A 22,679-nucleotide genomic window follows, 5' to 3' on the forward strand; every position below is an offset into this window, starting at 1 on the left:
TTATAGTCTAAACAGACTATTTAATCAATTCATAGCCATGTTGCATGAAAAAAACATGAAACAGGAAGGCAGTTAAGAATAGATAAAATGCTGAAATAACACAGTCCTATTACATATCCCAAACAACTAGAATCTAATCTGACAGTTTATTTAAACTTTTTGTTCAACAATTGCTTAAAAAATTAAACACCACAAACATGTCATTGATACCAAATCTTCCACAAAACAGACAAAAACTCATCAAACTTCCATCCTCTCTTCCATCATGGATGATACTTTATTCCAGACAGAGACATCAAGCATCATATGCCTCTTGGTTTTGGCTCTGGCACAAGCCCCAGGACATCTTCATGCCTGTACCATAGGATGTCATCTTTCAGAGGCCAAAAAAAGAAGGTTAACCCCAATGATACACATTGTTTAGACCTGGACAGACTCTTCATTGACATCCTGGACCACACCTGGCTAGGCCTCCCCATCGTAACAGACCACACACCATTCTCCCACCAAAGACATAGTTATTTCAGGCGTTGTATTGAGCATCCCTTGGCTCATCTGTTTTCTTGCTTTAGTTCTTGGGGACTGCTCAGTGGTATGCTTCCGAGTCAGCCTATCAAACCTTTTCCTATACTTATAAACCTTTTGCAAGGCATTTTCCAGCTTTTTCGAAGACTTTTGAAGATCACAGTAGACCTTTCTTCTGTTTCTATTGACTTTTTTGCGTCCTCTTTGCTTTGGGGTTTGGACGGAATCCGCCATACCTCCTCTTTCATTCCTTGCATTTGGCACATCCCTATTCTGATTCTCTTGTGTATGGACATCAGGAGATTCTGGAGGACTATTCATAGACTATTCATTTCTCTGTCCTTAGCTCTCTTCCTTTGTTGATTAACTTTCCATCGTGTCACGATTGGCATAAGAGTGGAGAGGAGAGAACCAGACACAGGCAGAGTGGCAGTTGACGATGTGTTTTTTTAATCAAAATAACACTGAGCACCGAAAACATAAAAAAGGGGATAAACGAATCCAGACCACTCACCACGTACATGAACAAACATAGACAAGCAACAATAACCGATAAATGAGGGGAGCAGAGGAGCAACATTTAAACACATACTAACGACCGGATTGGGACCAGGTGTGGGTGATAATCAGAGACAAGACAAGTCCGGGATGTGTTCGTGAATGAAAAGTAAACCGGGGAAAGCGGGAGATGACGTGGCTGTCCGTCACCTCACCGTCACAGATCGCTTTTTTCATATCTGTGTTCTCGTGTGCTCAATAGGGAAACAGATTTCAATTTTCCTGTTTCTCTTCTTCTACGATATCTCTCTTTCGTACCTCTGCAGATACTGTTCATATTTCTCAGGATTATCTTTTGGACATTTTCTGTATGATTTGGACCTTGAGCCATGTCACACCTAAACAAAACAATTATAATGAATTAATTTAGTATTTTAAAAACAAATGCACTACTTTTTTTAAAACATAGTGACTTTTGATTGGTATATGTATATTCATTCATTTAAGAAATCGTATTCAACATAAATTCTTTAAAGAACAGTATGTTTAATGTATCTGCCGTCATCACCACCACAACCTGTCATTACCAGCACAAGCTGTAATGTGCTGGTAATGACATTTTTGTCAAAAAACAAACTAGCATCAGTCTTGCAGCTTGAAATCCATGTGCTCCACTATGATATTAGGTTACCATGGCTACCAAATAAACTTTTGATGAAAAATGAAAAAGCGTGTTGGTAATGACTGCTAAACCATGGGACAGGTAGAAATTAAGCAAAATATAGTACAAAATGCATATATATGCTTAATCTGTGCATGTAGTTTATTAGTTCAGGTAACATTTAATTCATATGCCAATTTTTTCTTTTATTAATTTGTGATAAATAATGTTTGAGATATGGCACGACATGTGAAAACTCTGGTGGTGGACAACACCAAAACACAGATATTGTACAACAAAACACCAATAAAATGTGTTAAAATCATTAGTAAGAGCAGCCATAAAAAAGTCTAGGCTTGTTTTTGTTTATACTAATTATTAGTGCTAAAATGTATTAGATTTAATTTGTTTTTTAATAGAATTACACCCTGTGGACAGAAATAGGCCCGAATTCTGGGAAATACCCTGGTGTGTGGTGAGCAGATCCTAAACCAGAGCCGGATGCACCCAGACCGAATGCTCTCCACAATGTGGCAATAGCATTTCAACCAGGGTGGCAAGCCAAATCGCTTTATTCTCCTTAAGAAGTAGAGACACTATTGCACCCTCTTGACATTTGTGGAACTTAAGGTCAGTGACAAATCCACAATGTTGTGAACACAGAGAGACTGCTGACTCTCTCCATTGCAGGCTCATAGATGTTCCCTCCGCTGCTTAAAAAGTCATCAATCATCTTTGTTTTTCTTACATTGAGGGAGAGGTTGTTGTCCTGGCGCTAAGACGCCAGCTAACTTACATCTTCCCTATAATCTAACTCATTGTGGTGTCGTCGGCATCTTGATGGCGTTGGTTTACAGGGAACACAGAGGAAAGCATAGAACACTCCCCTGGTTAACCAGGAGGAAGTTTCGTTACCAATCTTCACAGCCTGAGGACTACCCATCAGAAAGTCCAGTATCCAGTAGCACAGGGGTGTGTCCAGGCCCAGTGCTCTGAGCTTGGTGACTGGATTGGAGGGAACAATAGTGTTGAAAGCTGAACAGTGACTTAACTACATTCTCACATGGGTGTTCCTCTTCTCCAGGCGTTATATCGTTGTCTAAATAGCGAAGGAAACGACATCCTCCATGGAGTTGCTCGAGTAATCCTTTCAAAGCTAGGTGGCACGCTCTCTGAAGACGCAACCGTGGATATGATTTGTTCAACGGCTTTGTTAATGTTAAAGTCAGCCTCTGAGTCCCTGAGAACCTTTCCTGGTTAGCACAAAGAGATCCACCTCAAAGCATGCATCGAATGTGCTGAAATGAAAACAACGCCACATGCATCTCAAGTCTAAGTTGTTAAACACAGGCTCAAGCTTAAGTGTCTTCTTTTTTCATCCTCAATGCATTTGAGCACCTTGTATTTATTTATACTCTACGTACTGCGTGTCAGTTCTTCATACTGACGTCTAACGCTATAATGATCTGAAGTCTACATGGATGAATCTTTGAACATGTCCCAGTCTGTATTCTCAAAGCCATCTTGCGGCATTCACCTTTGTGTAGGTGGTTCCCTCGTGCTTGTCGGGATTGAGAAGGAACAGAGGGAGACAAAGCGAGCACAGAATCTGATTAGCCAAAGCCAAGAAGCTGTACAATCCTGTTTTATTTCTTAACTTATAGTTCACTAGTGGCTCTCTCTTCATAAAAAGAGTTACTACAGCAATGTTTTAGACCAAAGTTACAATTCATGTCTAGTTTTTGCCTATTTCATGTATTTTTAGGGAGTTAATTGAAACAAGTCCTGCATCTGGAGACATGTCTTATTACAGTCATTTCACAATACTCGTTTTACATTATTTGATTTATTTGGCTTATTATGTTACCTTATAGTGTTGCCTTTGGTCACAAGTTGCCTTTTTTTTTGGCTAACCAAAACAAACGGCCCAAATCAATAACTTTCATTGTGTCATCCTAAAGCAACCCTTGTTTTGCCTCTTTGTAGATAGAAAACCACTTACTACAATGGCTGTTGTCCACATGTTTGCAGACAGTTGTTTTTTAGTAGACGTCAAAGAGCTGTGCAAGCCTTTAAACAAATCAAGAGTAATGGAAGTAAAAGCTTTGTAGCCCCGGGGTATAAGGTTTTCTATGTACATAGGGAGGTTACCCTCCTTGTATATCTGTCTGACTCTGAAACAGACAAACGTAACCATTCATTTGACCTAATCACAACAAAGATGATTGACGGACAGATCAACAGCTTTCTGGCAACCTATCTCTGCTGTAACGTGTTAATGTAGCTTCCGGGCCCTACGTGAGTTATACAAGTAAATTGTAGTGCACTTGTGAATTCTTGTAGGTCTCTTCCTGTCTGTCTGAGTCTGGCATTTCATGGCTTTTGCCCATTACAAAGCTAGCCTGAACTTGTTTGGGGAGTGTAAAGAGGGCTTTGTGTGTGAAGGCACCCAGAAAGAGATGACAGACAATGCTAGATGGACTGAAAGCAAGTGTTCCATTGCAAATGCCTTCTGTTATTATATTTGAAAAGGCATTGCTTAATTAACACACATTGTAATCAAGGAATATATGTCCAAGTAGATGTGTGGTCATGCTATTTTTTTACACTAGTAAAAACGTGTGGTATTGTTATGTTACATACCATTAAATTTTTGGGGCATCCCAGGTTAATCTGTGGTGCTCTTTTGTAGTACTTACATTGACCAGGATCAAACCTGGACTGTGCCTCTAGCTAACTGTGGCTGAGAAGCTCCTTGGCCGAATTGGCCATCAAAACTGAGGGAGTGGTGGTGATGTTCAGGGACTTTCTGATGTCATCACACATTAATGATTCTATCAAGCAAATCAGGTGCCTTCAAAACTAACTTAGGTTGTCAGGTGATAGAGCACGACCTTGTAGCACTGTTCCCATATGACATACTTACCGCCATTTTTAAATCTCAGTTGGAAGTTGTTGCAATCAGACATGATGGTAGATAGAATTGGATATGACTAAATTGAGGAAGGAAACATTTTAATAGCACAAATGTTTCTTCTTCACCCTTGGTCTGGATTTGACAGTTCTGCGTGGTCTGAGAAATCAATGGGTTAGGCCAGAACCGGCATCCCCATATAATGAATTATGTCATTTTGACACCAGCCCAAGAAACTATGAGGGTTGGTTCAGACTACTGCATGGAGCGATCAATGGAGCAAGGAATTAAGTGTAGGATGAGTGGTCAGGCAACATGTGAAGGGTTGCCAATTACTTCTACCCAAGATGACATCGGATTAATGTGTCAGCATATCTGGTAGACCACAATATAGGATACACATGTAAATCCCCATTTTCTCTGTCTATCTCCGGAATTAACAAAAGTTAAACAAGGACACTAGGTGTTATTTTCACTGTTGCAAACACTAAGCAATTCCAAAGACAATATATTTCATAAAAATCTGTATTTTCAAGAAAATACATATCAACTGCATTTAGAGAGATTGCTTGCTATTCAGAAAAAGTAAACAATTAAGCTAAAAACTTTTTTTTATCGTAAAATGTATGCATTTTTTTAGTGGTGTATACATTGTAAACCCTAAGCATACAAAAAAGGAGAAAGAGGCTGTCCGTGTGGAGTGTAGAGTGACGTCAGTGGGTGGAAATGCAACATGGAGCCCGGGGCAGGATTGTGGGAGAATAGTAGTTCTCAGTTGAAAGAAAGCCAATGGATACTTTCAGAGAGAGAACGAGACGAGGACGCTGCCAACTGAAAGCTATTCTGGATATCTCGGAAGGGACCTAGGCTTACTTTAGCCTGGATTTCAACGCAATATTAATGACTTGTTCGGAGTGGGAATATGTTTCTTTCTTTCGTTTTTTTATGAGTTGTTGTCCCATGATTTCCTTTTGCAACAACTGGAGTCGATGGGCGCTTCTAAAGTGAAAAGTTGCTTTACAGCTGTTTTACTTAGTTGTAATCAGATGCTGTCAGTCTCTCGGTTTCAATTCTCTTGGGCAGAAAGTTTTTTTTATTACACGTGATCAGGTTTCCTAAAGTTCGAGTGTGTTATCTTGGGATGACTGCAGCTGTCTCTTCGTGGAGGAAGGCAAGATTCTCACTTGGATCCGCGCTATTGGCAACAAAGAAATACTGTTTTAATCGTTGAAGTTACATGGTGTAACCCCCCCAAGAAATCGTTCCTAATTCTAATTGTTTTTACCTTTTTTTTTTCTGATAGCGGCGAAGACCATTAGATGAAATTGAATTATAAATCGTGTCGTTTGGCAAACAAAGAAGGATGTACCGACCCTTTTTCAGATTGGTTAACGCCGAACATATAAATCGAACCCCTTGCAAGAAATGGAGGGGAAAATCCACATTATGGTGGAAAAGAGGTTTGAAACATGACTAAAACTGTCAGGGTGTTCTGAGGGACATTTTGGGGTTTTGCAGAAAGCGCCAGGCCATTTTATAGTACACCCACAAACCCCTGCTTTACACGCTACTTGATATTAATATATTCTTTTCTTTGCCAGTGCTGCAGTAGCCTAATTATATAGGCTTATAATTAGAAAAAATGAGGGTAAAAGCCGTGGATTTGTTCCAACTGTTACTTATTTTGCTACTCGGAGGCGATGGCTCTGCGGTATTATCTGATTGTAAAACATATGATGAACGCTCAAAAAGCGCAGGGAAAAGCACACCGTCGGTGGCCACAGCGGATAGGAAAGTGGTCTGCAGCAATATGGAACTCCATCAGGTGTTACCTCCGGATTCCTTTCATAACAGAACAGTCACTTTGTAAGTATAAATCAATATGCTTCTCTGCACAATGACTACGCTGTTGATGACTACGGTGTCCTCTTGTTTGGAATAGCTTTTGCTCGGAGAAGGAACCATGCCGTGAAATGTTTGCTTTGTTGTTTTACCTGCACTTTATTCTTCCTGCCTTGGGCCTATACATTGGGAAACCATGTCAACATTACCGACAGTCTAGCGTTGCAGGCGTGAAACGCCACGTTTTGTTTACGTTTAATAGGATGGTATTGGTGGGACACACAGGCAATACTAAGAGGTCATACATTGATCTAGATGGGGTCTGTTTAGTTTAATCAAGTTATTTTGGTGATTTCAACATCTGATATTCTAACACATGGCACAGTGTATATTACATCACATTTAGTTACCACATGGCCTTACCGACGGCCTTGTACCCACTTAGTTGTAGTGAAACATCCATAACTTTTTAGCTTCTGTAAAAAGGTATCTATTATATGTAAACAAGTTATGTCATGAGCCTCCTAACTGTACAGAAACGCCTTATAGTGGTTATCATTGCTGAAATAATGAAAAATCATCCTCTGCATTTGCAGGCATTATTCCACACACTAGCTGTTATTTTAATGAGCTAAATCCAAAACAAGACCCAATGGTTTGTCCAGACCACATGTGGACCAATTATATCCATATGTTTAACACGTTTGGATAGCACTAGCAGTCATAGTACCAATGGTTGGGACCCACTTCAGTAGAGTTCAGTTCAATAAAGCACAGGGGAATATAGTTCATTACAGGACAGTTGAGTATATAGATATATTTGCAGTTCAGTAGTTCCATAAAGCACAGAAGACGGCACCTTAACAGTACAGTAGAATAAAGTGACTTACTCTGTGCTCAGGGTATAACTAAACTCTGCTGAACTTTACTGTCTTGTATACTCATCTTTTACTTTACTGACCGATCTTTTGAAACAGACTATTACAAGTATGTGTTGCAAATACATTTTTTCTATGGCCAGATCTTGATTTGTTCTATGTATTTGTAAGGGCTGTAATGCATTACATTGCAATAAGCTGTTTTACATGTGATATGTTACATTCATGGATATACACTAAAGTACCAAATGTTATTTAGGTATGCATATACCCAACTGATATTAACTGGTCCTGACTGCTGCTAAGAACTCATTTGAGATTTTGTGCCTGACACATGACTATATTTCAACAATTACTTCTTAGTATTGCTTTAAAGGAGTAACAAATACTGAATTTACAAAACATCCACAGCGTTCAGATTGTAAATAATCTATGGCCATTTTAATTGTGGGAGTGTGTCTTCTTTATCTTGAGACTTTGCCCACATGCAGTCACCCTGATGGAGAAAAGACAGACAGGAGGAGCCAATAACATCAGTTCCTTACACTAAAATTGCCTTTTTATTGCCTAGCAGAAGGAAATCGGGTTTTCTATTACTTGGATTTCTAAAGACTGTGCATTTCCCTCTGAAAGGGCATAGTTTGATTTATGTGTTTGATACATTGGGTGCCTTTTCGGGGTGTCTTTCAATGGAGCCACGTGTAGCATGTCTTAACTACACATTGGTACAGTTTGCTGTCTTCTTGTGGCCTCTTGCGAAAATAAGAGCAAGTCACCTGAGATGTCAGGCTGAGGGAATATACAGTACGTGTGGTTCTAGAACTCTGAAACAAGATGTAGGTGTTGATTTATGTGTGGTTGACTGGTGATGTTCCAGTAAGATTTTCCAAAGAAGCTTGTCTTTCTAAAAGGATTCTATCCCAAATTTGACATGGTCTTATGCTGGTTAAGTCAGTGGCTGACTTGAGATATTATTACTTGTGTCATGGTACGAGATATTTCTGTATATGTTAAAGTTCAACTGCTTGGAGTGCCATCATTTTGTTCTTCGAGACAGTGATTGATTGGTTGGGGGAGAACATAATCCAAGCTCTGTGATTCAGTATTATAGCCACAGTGGAAAAAGGGGACTAATTAGACACAGTACCAAGTTCTCAGGCATTCCTACAGGGTTGTCCACTAAACTTCCCATGGGTCACTTGAGCTTTGTGTCACCAGGTTTTGAGAAGAATGTTGGTAGGCCCTCAGGGTTCCTTAAAAAATAAAATCCACATTAATTTGGGACAGAACAGAGGAAAATCTTTACCAGTTTGGATAATTTTCATATAGCTGAATATTATTTTGCAGGGCCTTTCCAAGTAGATTGGGCTGCAGCTCTTCCCATGTTAAAAAGTACAATACATTTATGCTGTCCCCAGGACTTCTACATTTGGCTGGTGCTTATATATGGGCAGTAAAATCTTCACCATCTGTGGTGGTTTAGGGCCTGTTTTTGTTTCTTGGTGTTGTGCCCCAGGGGTTGACAGTGGTCCGGACAAGGTGAGACGGACTAGCACAATCCCAGACGGGGTCCCTCCTGTTCGGCACAAGCTTCCCTAACCCTGAGATTCAGTCACCTCCCCCTCCCTGGACATCATACAACCCAGCTATTCCTTGATACGTCTTGCTCTGAGAGGACCCCAAAGGTTGATAGTGGTAGAGTAATACAACCTTTAATATAAAGCGTTTAGTTAGTGTTGTTTATTCTGATACATTAATTGCAGATAATAATTCAGTTTCTTTCTGATCGCCCACACAATTTCTTTCAGGGCAATAGCTTATTTATTTCAAGAGTTATCTCTGACTTGTGCCAATAATGGGCTTTTCTGGAGTTCAGACAATCCCATCCAGCCTTAACTCCTAAACCCCTTCTCTGGGGTCTGACAAACAATCAGAACATTTTTAAGTGTTGATTTGGTTCAAAGTTGCCATGTGGTCCTTCTTTAGACTTGTTATTGACACGCCTGCCTCTCTGCAAATGAAAGACCTGGTCCAATGCACTGATTCAAGTTAGGTGTAATTAGAGACTCATTAATCATACCTTCCCTTGCTTTGACCCAAACATTTCCTGTTTTCCTGTTTCCTCCCTGTAGACAGGAATTCTGAGAGGTGGAATGGGGCTGGCTATGGTCCTAAACTTGATGTAACTAGCCACCTTGGGTCCCAATTCATGCATTTTTATTTTTGGTAAATGAGCAATGGTGCCATTTCCGAATGTTTGATGTGATTGTTTTTGGCTTGTTAGCTAGCTATGCTTGTAAAGCCATCATGATGATTTGCCTGTGCTTGGACAATCAGCTAATAGCTGTGGTAGTACTGGTCTTGAAGTAAGCATGTGCTATCATGACACAGTTTGGCGTTTCTTATCTAGCTATGAATTTTGGGAGCAGTCATGAGGAATATCGTGTCCAATTTTAGTTCTGTTGGGCAGCTAACGTAACAGTTTGTTGGCTTGTAGATTATGTTGTGTGTCATAAGAATTATTTAATGGACCCGGTCCACAAACACAAACAGCCTAGCTAGGTATGCATCATCTATGTAGAACTCAGTGATTGTTCACCTAAGACAACTGTAATAGGCATTGGGAGGCAGACATTTCCAATGGCATCATTAGGCTACCTCTTTAAAGTTGAAAAACAACCGATGTTGCTTGAATCATTGATTTATTTTTTATTGAACCATTATTCATCCCGGAAAGTTGAGGTGATTTCATCAAGACATATTCCGTGTGATGAGGACCAATCCTTATTTTCTTGGGGGAATTTTCTGTCTTGCTCAGGGACAGTACAAATTGGCTTTCTCCTTTGTGTAATTGGTATTAGAACCAGGAGTTTTTGGACATTTGTCAGATGCCCTAACCACTTGGCCACTTTGCTGCCACCTACTAAATTAATGAAAATCATCTGGATATTTTGGCCATTGTAAATATCAAATTTTTTGAGAATATTTTACAGCTGGTTACTGGATACAAGTGAAATGATGGAAAGTGGTTGATAACCCATTCTGTTGAGGAATGTATCCAGTTGTCAAACATGGCTCTCCCTGAGGTGAGGCTGCTGAATGGCTCTCTGTGAAAGTTGGACGACTGCTGGATTCCCAGCATTTGCACCGATGAACTAACACTGCATGCCAACGTAATCTGAGAGGAAACGACAACACTTAGACAACCAGCTTGTTCTCTTCTGTCTAAAGAGTTCTTCAAAATGAGGCCTTGTGTGTGCATAACCTCTGCCATTTTCATTTACACAGTGAGTTAATTTTAGGTGTGCTCATGTGAAGAGGGCATAAGCACAACTGCATATGTGGGGCTGCACCTGTTTGTTTCACCCTACATTAGCACAGCTTCTATGGGGCAATATATAAGCCTCCTAGGTGTACAGCAACTTTATACCTCATATTTCTGTGAGAGACTTGTTTAGTATCAATATGAGCCTTTCTAGCAGGCTAAAGGATTTAAACGAAGCTTTCCAGTGCACACCTGAACTTTCGCCCGACGAGTGGGTGATTGATGTCAAGGGAAGACGGACATTTCCCCACTCTTCAGGAAAAAGCCAGGGTAATTTTACGACAGCGTCCAGGGCTGTAACAACACATTTCACAGCAGCAGGGAATCATGGGTGATGGAACAGTATGCCTGATGGTACTGTATTCCATCAAGCATAAAAAACTTGGCATGATGTTAATGAGTAAAAGTAATATAATGTGAAGACGCTATACTAATGCCTGGCATGAGTGCAGTTCGGTGGCGTAGTGGTTAACGACAATGCTTTTCACTTGGGCGACCTGGGTTCAATTCTCGAGAGGGCAGCCACTAATACGTTTTATTGTGGGCCGGCTGAACTAGGCTTGCCTGGTTTCTTGGGGGGGGGGGGGGGGGGGGGGTTGGCCTTCAATGTTGTATTGTGTTCCAGTGATCTCTTTACCACATCTGCCCTATATCATTTTACCTGGAAAATAGAGGGTAATAAACCACCACATTTCAGTTATGTATAGAAAAAAAATCTGTGGTTCTGAGGGCATTTCAATCATTAAATTACATCATTAAAATAATCCAAATGTGGATTTGTTTGTATTACCTCTTTTAATAGCCCTTCAAATTGCTCATCTAGCGAGAGAGGAATGTGCAGGTCTAGCAATGATTTTGTGCTGCTGCTAGTCATTTCATGGAAACACTAATCACAAATAATATATACAGATGATACATAATCTTGTTATAGATCTGCCAAGTAAGTCTAATTTGCAGTTCTGAGAATGTTTTGGAGAAGTACAAAGTATATCTGCAACCCACAAGAAATGTATCATTAATCTGGATATCCTTGCAGAGCGAGACAAATGACCACACTACACAGAAAGAAATTAATTGGTTATATATGATTGGTTATTTAAGTAGTAAAATATCAGTGTTGTGTTGATTTAGTCTGTGGATTGCAGCTTGCGGTGTCTTTATTATGGTGAGATTTGTTTGACAGATTGAGGTAGAACTCGTGAATGGCCATGTACTTTCAGAATTGTTTGGCGAGCTGAGTTGTCTGCAAGCCAATCTACCTGCTGGAGTGCCCCTTTGTAGGCCTCCAGATAAACACACTCCACGTCATATTGCCTCTTGATTTGAGTTCAATATCCAGTGAGTTGACTTTAAGGTTGTTGTGGCATCTGAAAATAGAATCCTTTCTCTAGTTTTTGGGATTTGTTTAGCTGCTGCAATATGAACAAGCGAAGTTGGCGGCCTGACAGCCTTTGAAGTGTTTGTGTAACTAGTACTCATGTGTACGCTGTCATGCGTGTCCGGTAGCTGGAAAGATTTTGTTTTGCTTTTCAGGCAAGCGTTTGGGTTTAAGCAATGCTCCCCGTGTTTTCCTTTACCGTTGTGTGATGTTTGGAGAAGAAAACCAAATCCCAAAGGCGCGGCATGGACTGACGGCTGAGTGCTCACAGCCAGGCAGCTCACAGTCTCTCATTACACAGTAAGACCTGTTGAGCATTTGGTTTGCCAGACCATACTTGGGCCTCAAGTTGATTCAAGGAAAGGCGATTCATTTGTGTTTTTTTACATTTTTAATTTCCATATAAGGACATTCCTGTTTGTCTATCTGAAACACATAATCGTTTCTATTAGTTTGGCTGCTAGCCATGTATTTAGTTGTTGGCATTGTGTATCATCTTACCTTGCACCTTAAGGAGTTGTAAATGGACCCTTTTCTATATGTTCTTGTGCCATGGGTCATTGGAATTGAAAGGGGGTATTGTCAGGCTAAACGTGTCAGGTGTATAACAATGGGAGACTGAAGCCGCGTAGTCAATAATATTGATGACAAGTACCCTTGTCAGCTCTGAATTCTTACCAAGGTGAATTATTTTAAATGTCGGGGCATATTTCCCAAATTTCGAGACACAGATACTAGAATCTGAAAATCCCCCTACTAAAACATACTTTTAGTGAGTATTCCGTTTTCACTTGATAATAGGACTGTTGAATGGAAACACGTTGATAGCTAACAATAAAGGATGCCTTATGCTGCCCAGCTAAGTCAGTTTGTGCATTTATTATGAGTACATTGTGACATTGTTGGCTTTAGTGTTGGCTGGGATTTTTTTCTCAGGTGTTTCTCAGCGAATGCAAATCCAGCACCAGAACATAGCCCTGACCTTCTGAATATTTCTGTAAAGTTCTGTCTCTGGCTTTGTATATACTTATTAGGCTGTTATGCCTTCATTTACAATGCTTGAACACAAATGTGAATACTTCTTAAGTTTTTAATTTATTTAAAACACCAAGTGATTAAATTGCCAAACACCATTATTTTGGCAGCCAGATTCCTTCTACAAGGACATATTTGCCTATAGGCTAAGACCTTAGATACACTGGGCTAAATTAAAAGTGCAATATGAAACCATTATGTGTAGCTGCTTTTTATTGTGCCTTTAGTCTTTGTCTAACTGAATGTTTTTGTTTTAAGCAGACTGAGTACTGCAATAATAATTTAGCCTGCTTAAATATGCTCTTAGATGAACTGCACATTATTTGTTGTTTTCAAAGATGTACTTACAAATCCAAGCTGCCGTAGTACAGGTGGACCAGAGGCAGCCGCGTTGACAACTGGGCCACTCTGGACCACCTACTCAGAATGTCTGGCAATATTGTCAAATGTTGCTCTGGTTTACCAAGATTAAATTAATAATAAACTTGATCACGCTGCTAAATAGGCCTATTCGTGTTCAGAAAGTGTGTCTAATTATCTAGGGCAGGAGCTTGAAGAGTTGTTAACCAATGTCTGTAACAAACAGTCCCTAATATTGTGTTATGTTCGTACTGTCAAGGACGGGATTAACATTTGTCTGTATTGAAGAGGGCTGTCATCAACATTGCCCAATTCTTTTTCACAAAATATACCACAAATCCTATGTGAAATGGATGCGAGGGGTCACTTTAGGAGGGGTTTACGAGCTTAACTGCAGTCAGAAACATGTCTCCCAGTATTTCTAAAGGGTTACAACTCCAGTCCAGGCTATCGTTTGTGTAAGCCTCTTGAGTATCAAGAAAGTGTTGAGAGCACGACTTCTTTGCCTGCTGCCTTAAAGGGGTGGTAAAGTAGTTGACTACCTGGCGTTTCTTTTTTTATTACATCCCTGGTTAACTTTGCGCTCATAACCTGAGGTAGGTGTAATTCAAAGGCTGGTTTTTCTTAAGTGAAAAGAGTGCAATCTTACTTTCAAGACTGATAGCCCTGGGAAATATACATTTAGTGTTTTTCTTTGAGTTTGTCAAAAACAAAGCACATTAAACATACGTTTGCTTATTTGTTTCTTTTCTGTCCATTTTTGCAAAATGACGTCAATCTGTATTGGTGAATGCTTTGTCCAAACAATGGTGATAAGACAGTCATGTTTTACAACACTGAAGGTTTGTGACATAGGCAACAATTCTTGCGATTTACAGCCCCTGTGTCATTAGTGCATGTCATGTGATATTTGTGTCAAGATAAGCGTTGTCCTCGCCTCCGTCCCTGAGTAGTACGCCCTGAGGAATTTAACCGGCTGTTCCTCAACCGTCTGAAAGCTTGGGCAGACACTCAGAAAACGACTTGTCAAAGTTGCTCTTAGGATACACAAAGTTGTTCGCACTGTGTTTTTAGATGAATGCAGACACTGAATACAGGCGCACCAAGACTTGTGCATATGCCTTTGTTGACTGTCTGCAATGGCCCTCAGCAGATCACAGACACAGTGAATCAGTAAATAGTGTCCGGAGTGCCGTAAGGAATTTCACCGTGTTGACATGGTTCTTCAGTGCATGATTTATATACTTGTTTATGGTCTTGTAGCCGGCGCCTTTCACATTTGGAACCACCCTGCCTGTAGGCCTACTTCATTGCCATGGTTTATGAAATAAATTCTACAGCACAGGTTGACTGATCCGCCCTGTGTTGTTGGCATCGGGCATCTATGGATTTTCAATGTGTCTCATTAAAATTTGAATGGTATGTGTTCTCAGCTTAACTTTAAAAAAACTTCCACTGTTCAGAGGGTACTGTATCCACATTTCCCTGCTCCCCTTCACTTTGAGGGCACCCACAAGTCATGGGAGAGAGTAGGAAGAGGGAGGGAGAAAGGGAAAGAGGGCGAAGGAGAATGGAGCTCATGACTCTCAGGAGAAGCCTCTTACATAGATTTATTTTGACAGTCCGAGAGAGTCACAAGGTTGGAAGTGCATATTTATCCAACCAGACTTGTATGATTCCTGAGAGTGTGTGTGTGTTTGTAATGTTGCTGTGCTCTTTTTAATTCAAAATCTACAGTGTAAATCCAATTATGCAGTTTTCTGTGAAAATAAAATGGATATTTGTGAAAACAAAGCTTCAATTAGAGCCGGATCTACCTCCAGGCCACTCTGATGCAGAGAGAGGAAATATATTGAACTTGTGTACCCAGAGTTATAAATGTACAAACCTGGGTTTTTTTTCTTTTCTCAAATATGCTGTGAAGTGAAAATGGTTGAACAACCTTAAGAAGGAAAAGCTTTTTAATTGCTCACCTTGCAAGAAGAACATCAGTTACCTTTTATTCTAAATTGCTTCATGCGTTGGAGCACAGACTGGGATGGATCTTACAATTGGCTTAATAACACAGTCCTAGTGAACTGTGACTAGTGGTCTGGTTTTAATGAAAGACTCTTTTGACATAGAACAACTACATTGCTGCCTTATGTGCTTGAATAATACAGAGTTGTAGCTTGCAATATAGCAATCCCAGATGTTATTTTTAATGAACCATTTGGTATGTGGGTCATTTGCGTCAATTACTGTATGCTTGGGGTCATTGTCTTGCTGGAAAATATGTGAGACACTTTTATGTCCAAGTGTCAGCCTTCTAGTAAAGCAAATCAGGTGTGAAGGCAATCGTGATACCATTGACCTTAACCAGGGCCCCATGACCCATAGAAGCAAAACAGACCATAATATCAAAGACCCACCACTATAATTTACAGTAGGGTTCATTTCTGCTCATACATTCTAATTTTGACGCCAAAACCACCACTGGTTTGCATGGCCAAAAAGTTCTATTTTCATGTCATTTGACCAAAGACGTTTCCAATCCAAGTGCCAATGCTTTTTTGCAAACTCCAGCCATTTGCAAGTCTTGGATGACTTGGAACTGGGCTGTATAGTTAAAGGAACTCCATCTGAAACATTGCTTTCATCTTCATGCTCATTACCGTCAGTGAGAAGCCCTTCATGTACCTACTATTCGCCACGGAGTTGCGTTTTAGACCATCCCTCCCTGAACCAAACACTGCATCATTGGCTGTGTAAATCTGGGTCCAACCGGTTAGTCCTCAAGGAAAATAAAACAGATTCTTGACTCAAGCACTTTGAGGCGTCTGTGGCTGAACTCATTTCATCCGTACGCGTTGAAAGCCGTGATAGACGTCGCAGTCTCGTTCCCCACCAAGCCCCGACATCTGGCGTTTCGACAAGCTTAGAAATTTACACGGGGCCACAGGGCCAGCAGCGAAACACAGGAACTGTTTGTGTTCACTCTCTGAGGGGTTCGTAGCAGGTAAGAGAAAATATTGAATGAGTCTCCACAGGCCAACCCTATAATAAAGCTAGACCTCAACACCCATAATGACTCCAGTCTGGCCGGGGGTTGTGGGTACTGGTTGTGTGTGTGACCCACCACATCCCCTCATGAAAAAAAAAAAGAGAAATAGACTGAACATGAGCCAGTTGGGTCTCCCCGCAGGAGTTAACATCACTATTCAATTACCTAGCCTTTGGGTGAGAAGCCACAAGACAAGGTGTGGAGACCGGCTCTAGTAAAGACAGTACTATGAAAAGTGATCACAAAGTGTTACCGAACAGGGAAAAGAAAGGAAATTATTCATTTTTAGGAGGTATTGAACAGTGTATGATCTTCTGTCACAAGATATTTTGGCTATGTTAATCAATGCTCTTGCTAAAACCACCGTAGAAATACAACATTGATCTTGACAACATTAACCAATTTTTCAGCTTGGTCTGTGTGTTCCGCGCTGGAAACAGTGTTTGAAGTAGACGACAACCTGATGCAAATCTGTTAAATGATGGAAGTGTTCACAAATGAAGACAGTCTGCTGTTTGAGTGGAGCTCTGTTCTCTTTCCTCATACACTTTGCCACATGATGATTCCAGCATCCTCTAAGGGCTTATCTCAATTTCATGAGAAGTCAATAAGTGCAATTCTTAACTTGGTACAATACTGGCTCTCTTATCTGATTTTTTTTCTAGACGTAATTTAATAAGGATATAATAATACATCTTAACAAAGGAGAAATGACGCATACTTTCATGGACTCATTGTTGTCCTGACCTGGCAACTTCAATGACGTTTGGATCCAGCCTCGATCAAGGATAATGTGTGGTTGCCAGTGTTTCTATCATTATCAAAGTTTGTCTACAATCAAGCATATCATGTACCATCTGGTTATTTTATGTGAAAATAATCTCAGTGAGTCATCACTTTAGAAAAGATTACCATACTTTACCTTTAACCATCAAAGCAGAAGAGGGTTGACACAAAGTATACAGTGTCGTATCTCCCAACCTGGATGAACTGAATACTTTTAGAGGCACATGCTACCAGTTTAGCGTCATTAACGAAAATGGAGGCCTGAAGATAAAGTTCCTTTTACCTCTTCCTGGCACTGGATTATCCATTAATGGAGGGTTGAGAACAGTAGATGTAGTGAAGCTGGGCCTTCTTCATGTTGATTCAAGTTAATTTCACCAAATTCAAAAAGTTTTGAATTTGAAGACCTTTCAGCTGTTGCTACGGGTATGCACGTAATCCTCATTAATATGAATAACACTTCGATGTCGCAAAAAAGTTGCATATGGCAACTGTCAAAAAACAGCCGTGAAACCACCTAGCATCACAAAAAGTGCCACAGGGTTAAGTAGCCTTTTCCCCAGATCGGAGCTGTATTAAGGAACACTGCATGTCGTTAGTTACGCTATGGATGGAATTCTGACAGTGCTATTATTCTTAATTTGTAAAACGTGTTGAAACAGCAAAAAATAAAAGGTGACTGTAGTCTGTACTTTTGGCTTATGTTAAAAAAATAAAATAATCATATTGTCTTATGCAAAAAATACACTTTTTTTATTTGCTGTCATTATAGTTATGGAGAACACAGTGAAATGTATTTCAGTTCAAATTATACTAATGATACCAAAAGGTGAAACTTGACATTTGTAGTTTAAATTATTTCTTTGTTTTTTACAGATGTTGAATTTAACACCTTTTTCTTTTCTTTTTACAGGATTTTAAGCAACAACAAAATTCAGGAATTGAGGAATGGATCCTTCATCGGGCTGTCTACTTTAGAGAGACTGTGAGTCTTAATACATTTTAGAATATTTTCATACTTCGTACAAGCTTTGACCATCAGAGAATGAACAGTGGATGCTGTTAAAGCATTTTCAGTCTATCTAGAATTATGTTTCACACTCCACATACTCCCCAAAAACACACAGTGCATAACTAATGTCACTGACAACCAGTCGGTACAGAAATCTTGCATAGCAATCAAGTGAATTTAGAAGAAGCAGGGGCCTTATGACATGCAAATTGGCTTCATGCCATCAGTATGTCTAGGTCACAAAAAACACTAGCACTTAGCCTGGGTTAAGAATACCAGTCAGTGGTTGGACTGGAGGGATTAGACTGTAGAGGGTTTTAAAAATAGACGCGGCCTCCAGGGTTAACTAATATCAGACAATAGGATGCTCTTAGTAGAATAGTGCTTCCGGAATGCACAACTTCCTTTTAGTGAGTCTTAAACCAAGCCCGTTACTCATACCATATTGGACAAGCCATGTTAAATATTCAGGACATTTTATGTTATACACACTTTATTGCAGTTATGACACAATCCAGTCTGAGCTTGTCCCACAACGTCAGGGACTTTTGGAAGTGTTTCATCTGTAAATTCAGAAGAATGTCTAGTGATTTTAATCGTTAATACCGTGACATAGCTGTTAGCATTTAGCTTATGTTAAAAGTGCACCCATTGCTTAGAGCTACAAAGTGAGACACTTGTGAGACCGCAAAAGACAACCAGAGATCCATAGAAAGTAAGTACTTGTGTTGAAAAAACAAAGGCAGAAACCAGGCAGAAAGTAAGGGCCTCCACCATGGGAGTTAGAGGGATGCAATTAAACTGAAATACAATAATACATGGACAGTTTTCAATCCACATTTGTGCCTGGAACGTACTGGGGGAGGCAAGCTTGGCAGAAGGCACCATACATGCATGCACGGCGCCCTGACCTCACTCTTTTTCAACTTGTACCCTGGGAAATTACGGAGCTCCGCTATGGACACACACCCCCTGGCGGGACAGTTTTTAGAAACACCTGTTTCTAAAGTAGCGCGCCCACGTTTCTCCCTGTTAACCATCAGACTTTGACTTGTAGGACTACAAAACCCGGCCTGCCCGCGGCTTTTGGCGAGGCTAAGCGCGTTTGTGATCTTGGTGTTGTCAGTGCACCGTGTTTGTCATTGGCTATACGAGAGTGACACAGGGACTCCAAGCCTTAGCTCAAGATGCTGTTCCTTTGGTAGTCTACTGTGGGCCATTTGGTTCAGTGTGTGAATTCAATGAAAATGCAGTTGTGTGTACTATTGTTTGGAATGAGGCACAACACCCTGAAGGGGTTTATGTGAGAAGTGCCTGGGTGGGTGGTGGGTGTGGTAATTTGACTTTATCCTAACAGGTAGGCGTACCTTATAGTAACTGTTTTATTCTATTGTCTGTTTGTTTTTGCGACAAACAATAGTCAGAAAGATGCTGACAACATGAAACATTGCATTTGGGATCCAGATAATGATTAGAATAATGGGAAAGCGTCATTAGCTTTCCCGTAATCTTCACAATGAAACTGCCTTGCAGCTTTCGGCTACCAAGCAGAATGGTATCGTTACACCCGAAAAAATTGTCCTAACACGATATAAGCATTGTCAGTAGTTGCCTTGGACCTTTTTGTTGGACCATGCAATTTCTTTGTTTCAAACAAAAGAGTTTGCTTTTAAGAGTAGAAAAAAGGGAGGGAGGGTCAGAAACCTGAAAAAGGTCTAAGCGTGCATTTGAAATGCTCCAAAACACTCCAAACCAACTCCTATTACAAAAGAATGTTGTGAAGTCCACTTGAATGATCATATTTAAAAGGATAAAGAGAGAGTGGGCCTACTATCCCTCCCTGTCAGTAGACAACAAAGACAAGTGTTAAAGTGTCTTTGTGGGCTGGAAAGTTTGCGTGAGCCACGGGGAAATGTGTCTTTCCTGCCACAAAGCAACGCGTCCCCCCCCCCCCCCCGAGACCCAGAGTAAAGGTTCTCGGCCTATGTGTTTTGGACCTCTGGTGATTTATCCCTTAGGAATGGCTTCATGCATATAAAATAACCAGGCCATTAATAGCCAAGCTTTCACCCAAGGCTACAATAACAGATGACTGCATCAATGAGGAATTTTAGGGGAATATTTCTGTTATTTTTCCATGTCTTGTTGAAAGGGCTAGGATTCTGTCCATGGGAGGTTTTTGATGCCTTTTTTGCCCATAGTTAACAATCTGGTACTTTTTCCCCGAAAACCCATAGACAACGTTTCGGCTTAAGGCTGGGTTGAAACAGCTAAAGTTTTATAATTAAACTAAATTTGTTTATACACTTGATGAGTTCATTTGTGTTTAAGATGTCTGATAACCTTTATACTTTATTACAGAATTCTTCCCAAAAGTCTATCTTCTTCTCTGAACCATGCATCGTAACCCTTCCCATGTTTTTACACGGTGGTGCTACTGGCAAGCAGGTCTACCCTTTGCCATGTTAAACCTTTTATAGCTGAATTTACTTTAAAAAAAAAGCTATACAAACGAAAACAAAATTGACCATGATTTGTGTAAATACGGAAGAATGAAAATACATTTCTGCTGTATACCAGTGGTACACGCCTAAGCTTAAAAGTTATTAAGGAGTGTCACATTTGGCTGAGAAAAATGCATATAGTATTTCCCTTAAAAGATATGGATATGGAGCCAGGCCAGATTTGGTCCCTGGCGGGCGTGGTGATGTTATGACTCAAATTAATTTACATTTGCAATGTGGTTTCCTGGCCTGAGAGAGACTTGGACTAGCCCGATGCCTGACCTGACTTTGACTCCTTTTTTGTATTATTAAGACATCCGTTTCCAGATTGTTTATGGATTTGGGGGGAAATTCCCCCCTGGTTTCTGTAAGTGGGTCAGATGTAAGGCATTTGCAGTGTAAGGCCTTAAGATAAACTGGGGCCTTTTTCTGACGGCAAGTGTAAACTTCTTTGATCCTCTCGTGGTGAGGACGCCTTTAAGGCTCTGTGCTTCATCTCCATTCATAGTATACGGCCAATTGCCATGGCGTGCAAGTCGTTCTCTGGATGGAAGAAGCGTACATATAGCCAGTGGCACATTTACCTCCGAAAGCAGCTCCCATTGTGCTTTCCCCCCATCTTCAACCCCCTTCATCACCCCCTCATCCAGTGAAGCTCTTAGCTTTGTCATTGTAATGAAGCCAAGCCAAGGCCAGAGGTGTCAGCAGAGTGATTCACACACACACACACACACACACACACACACACACACAGTGGTATGCTAAAGTGTCCCTGCTTTCCTTCCCATCCAACTCACCCCCTCCTCTTTCCTTCTTTCCCTCTCCCATCCGACCACAGTCGACAACGAGAGAAGGGTCCAGTGGCCTTGTCTGTCAAGATTAAGTGATGCACTCAGTCTTACCTACTCCCTTTCCTCCATTCTCAGACCATGCTCAGCTGCTAGAGCACGGCCCTCGCAACGCCAGGGCTGTTGGTTTTCCCACGCGGGGGCCAATAGAAAAATGGGTCCACCCTGCTGCTGTATGTCGCTCTGGATAGGAGCGTCCATTAAACAGCTTAGATGTAAATCTCCTCTGCTTTGGTCTGTGTGTCTGGAGAGGTGCACTTTAGAAGTGCGGCTGTTTCTGACGAGCGTGGGGGGAAATTGATTAACCTTGGGTGTGACATTTCGGGTTGACTGTGGCGGGCAGTGTTTTGTTAGGACCAAGGGTGTCCCAGCACAACGGCTCAATGAATCCTCACTATCCCTCATCCAATCCGCTACCGTCAACCCTGTTGTATGGCTGTTCTCTCCCAAGGTTGACACGGAGTCAATAGTTATTACAACTAAGAAAATAGGAATAATATTGTGTTGGTTTCTAAGTTGTGGACGGACTTTTAAAAAGTAGCCCTGACTATTGGAATTAATGGTCTTGTATACATGCAGGAGAACTGTATTGATTGTAACTTCAGGGGATCAACATTGCATAAGACGACAAAGATGCGTTCAGGTTGAACATGTGTAAACAACATTTAGCTAAGGAGTGGAACTTTGACATTATTTCCTTTCACTTATCTTGACTAAGGTGAAGTAAGGATTCTTATTTGACCAATACATGGAAACAAGGAGCCATACATCTTTTTTTTTTTTGACAGCAAGCAGACAGCTTTGCTTAATGTGAGCGATTTTTCTTGATTGCAACATCTATTTTCACCTTAAAAAGCCGCTTTGTGACAGATTTGGTACATTATACTTGTTAGAAACCTGCCAAATAAATAATTTGACTTAAATATTGCTTCAGGCAGAATGAAATTGAACATACTAAATCTTTTCCACCTTCAGAAAGACAGGTCTATGATGACAGTAGCTACCTACTGTAGCTACTTTCTATGCTTTTTCTCCACTTTTTCCAAAATGGCTGTTGATTTTAGAATGGC

The 22,679-nt window shown here is 40.6% G+C and overlaps 1 protein-coding gene across 1 annotated transcript in view; it reads left to right on the top strand.

Moving 5' to 3' along the window:
• The first annotated feature begins 5,325 nt into the window (after window positions 1-5,325).
• The window catches only part of adgra3 (adhesion G protein-coupled receptor A3), a 35,853-nt gene continuing 18,499 nt past the window's right edge, over window positions 5,326-22,679 (top strand). Inside the window, exons 1-2 of the mRNA XM_013140463.3 lie at window positions 5,326-6,464; window positions 18,159-18,230. Of these exons, the coding sequence (XP_012995917.2) occupies window positions 6,241-6,464; window positions 18,159-18,230 (296 nt within the window). The 5' untranslated portion in view covers window positions 5,326-6,240. The remainder of the gene's footprint in view (window positions 6,465-18,158; window positions 18,231-22,679) is intronic.

The sequence above is a fragment of the Esox lucius genome, chromosome 24 (genome assembly GCF_011004845.1).
Source record: "Esox lucius isolate fEsoLuc1 chromosome 24, fEsoLuc1.pri, whole genome shotgun sequence".
In the NCBI taxonomy this organism is placed as follows: domain Eukaryota; kingdom Metazoa; phylum Chordata; class Actinopteri; order Esociformes; family Esocidae; genus Esox; species Esox lucius.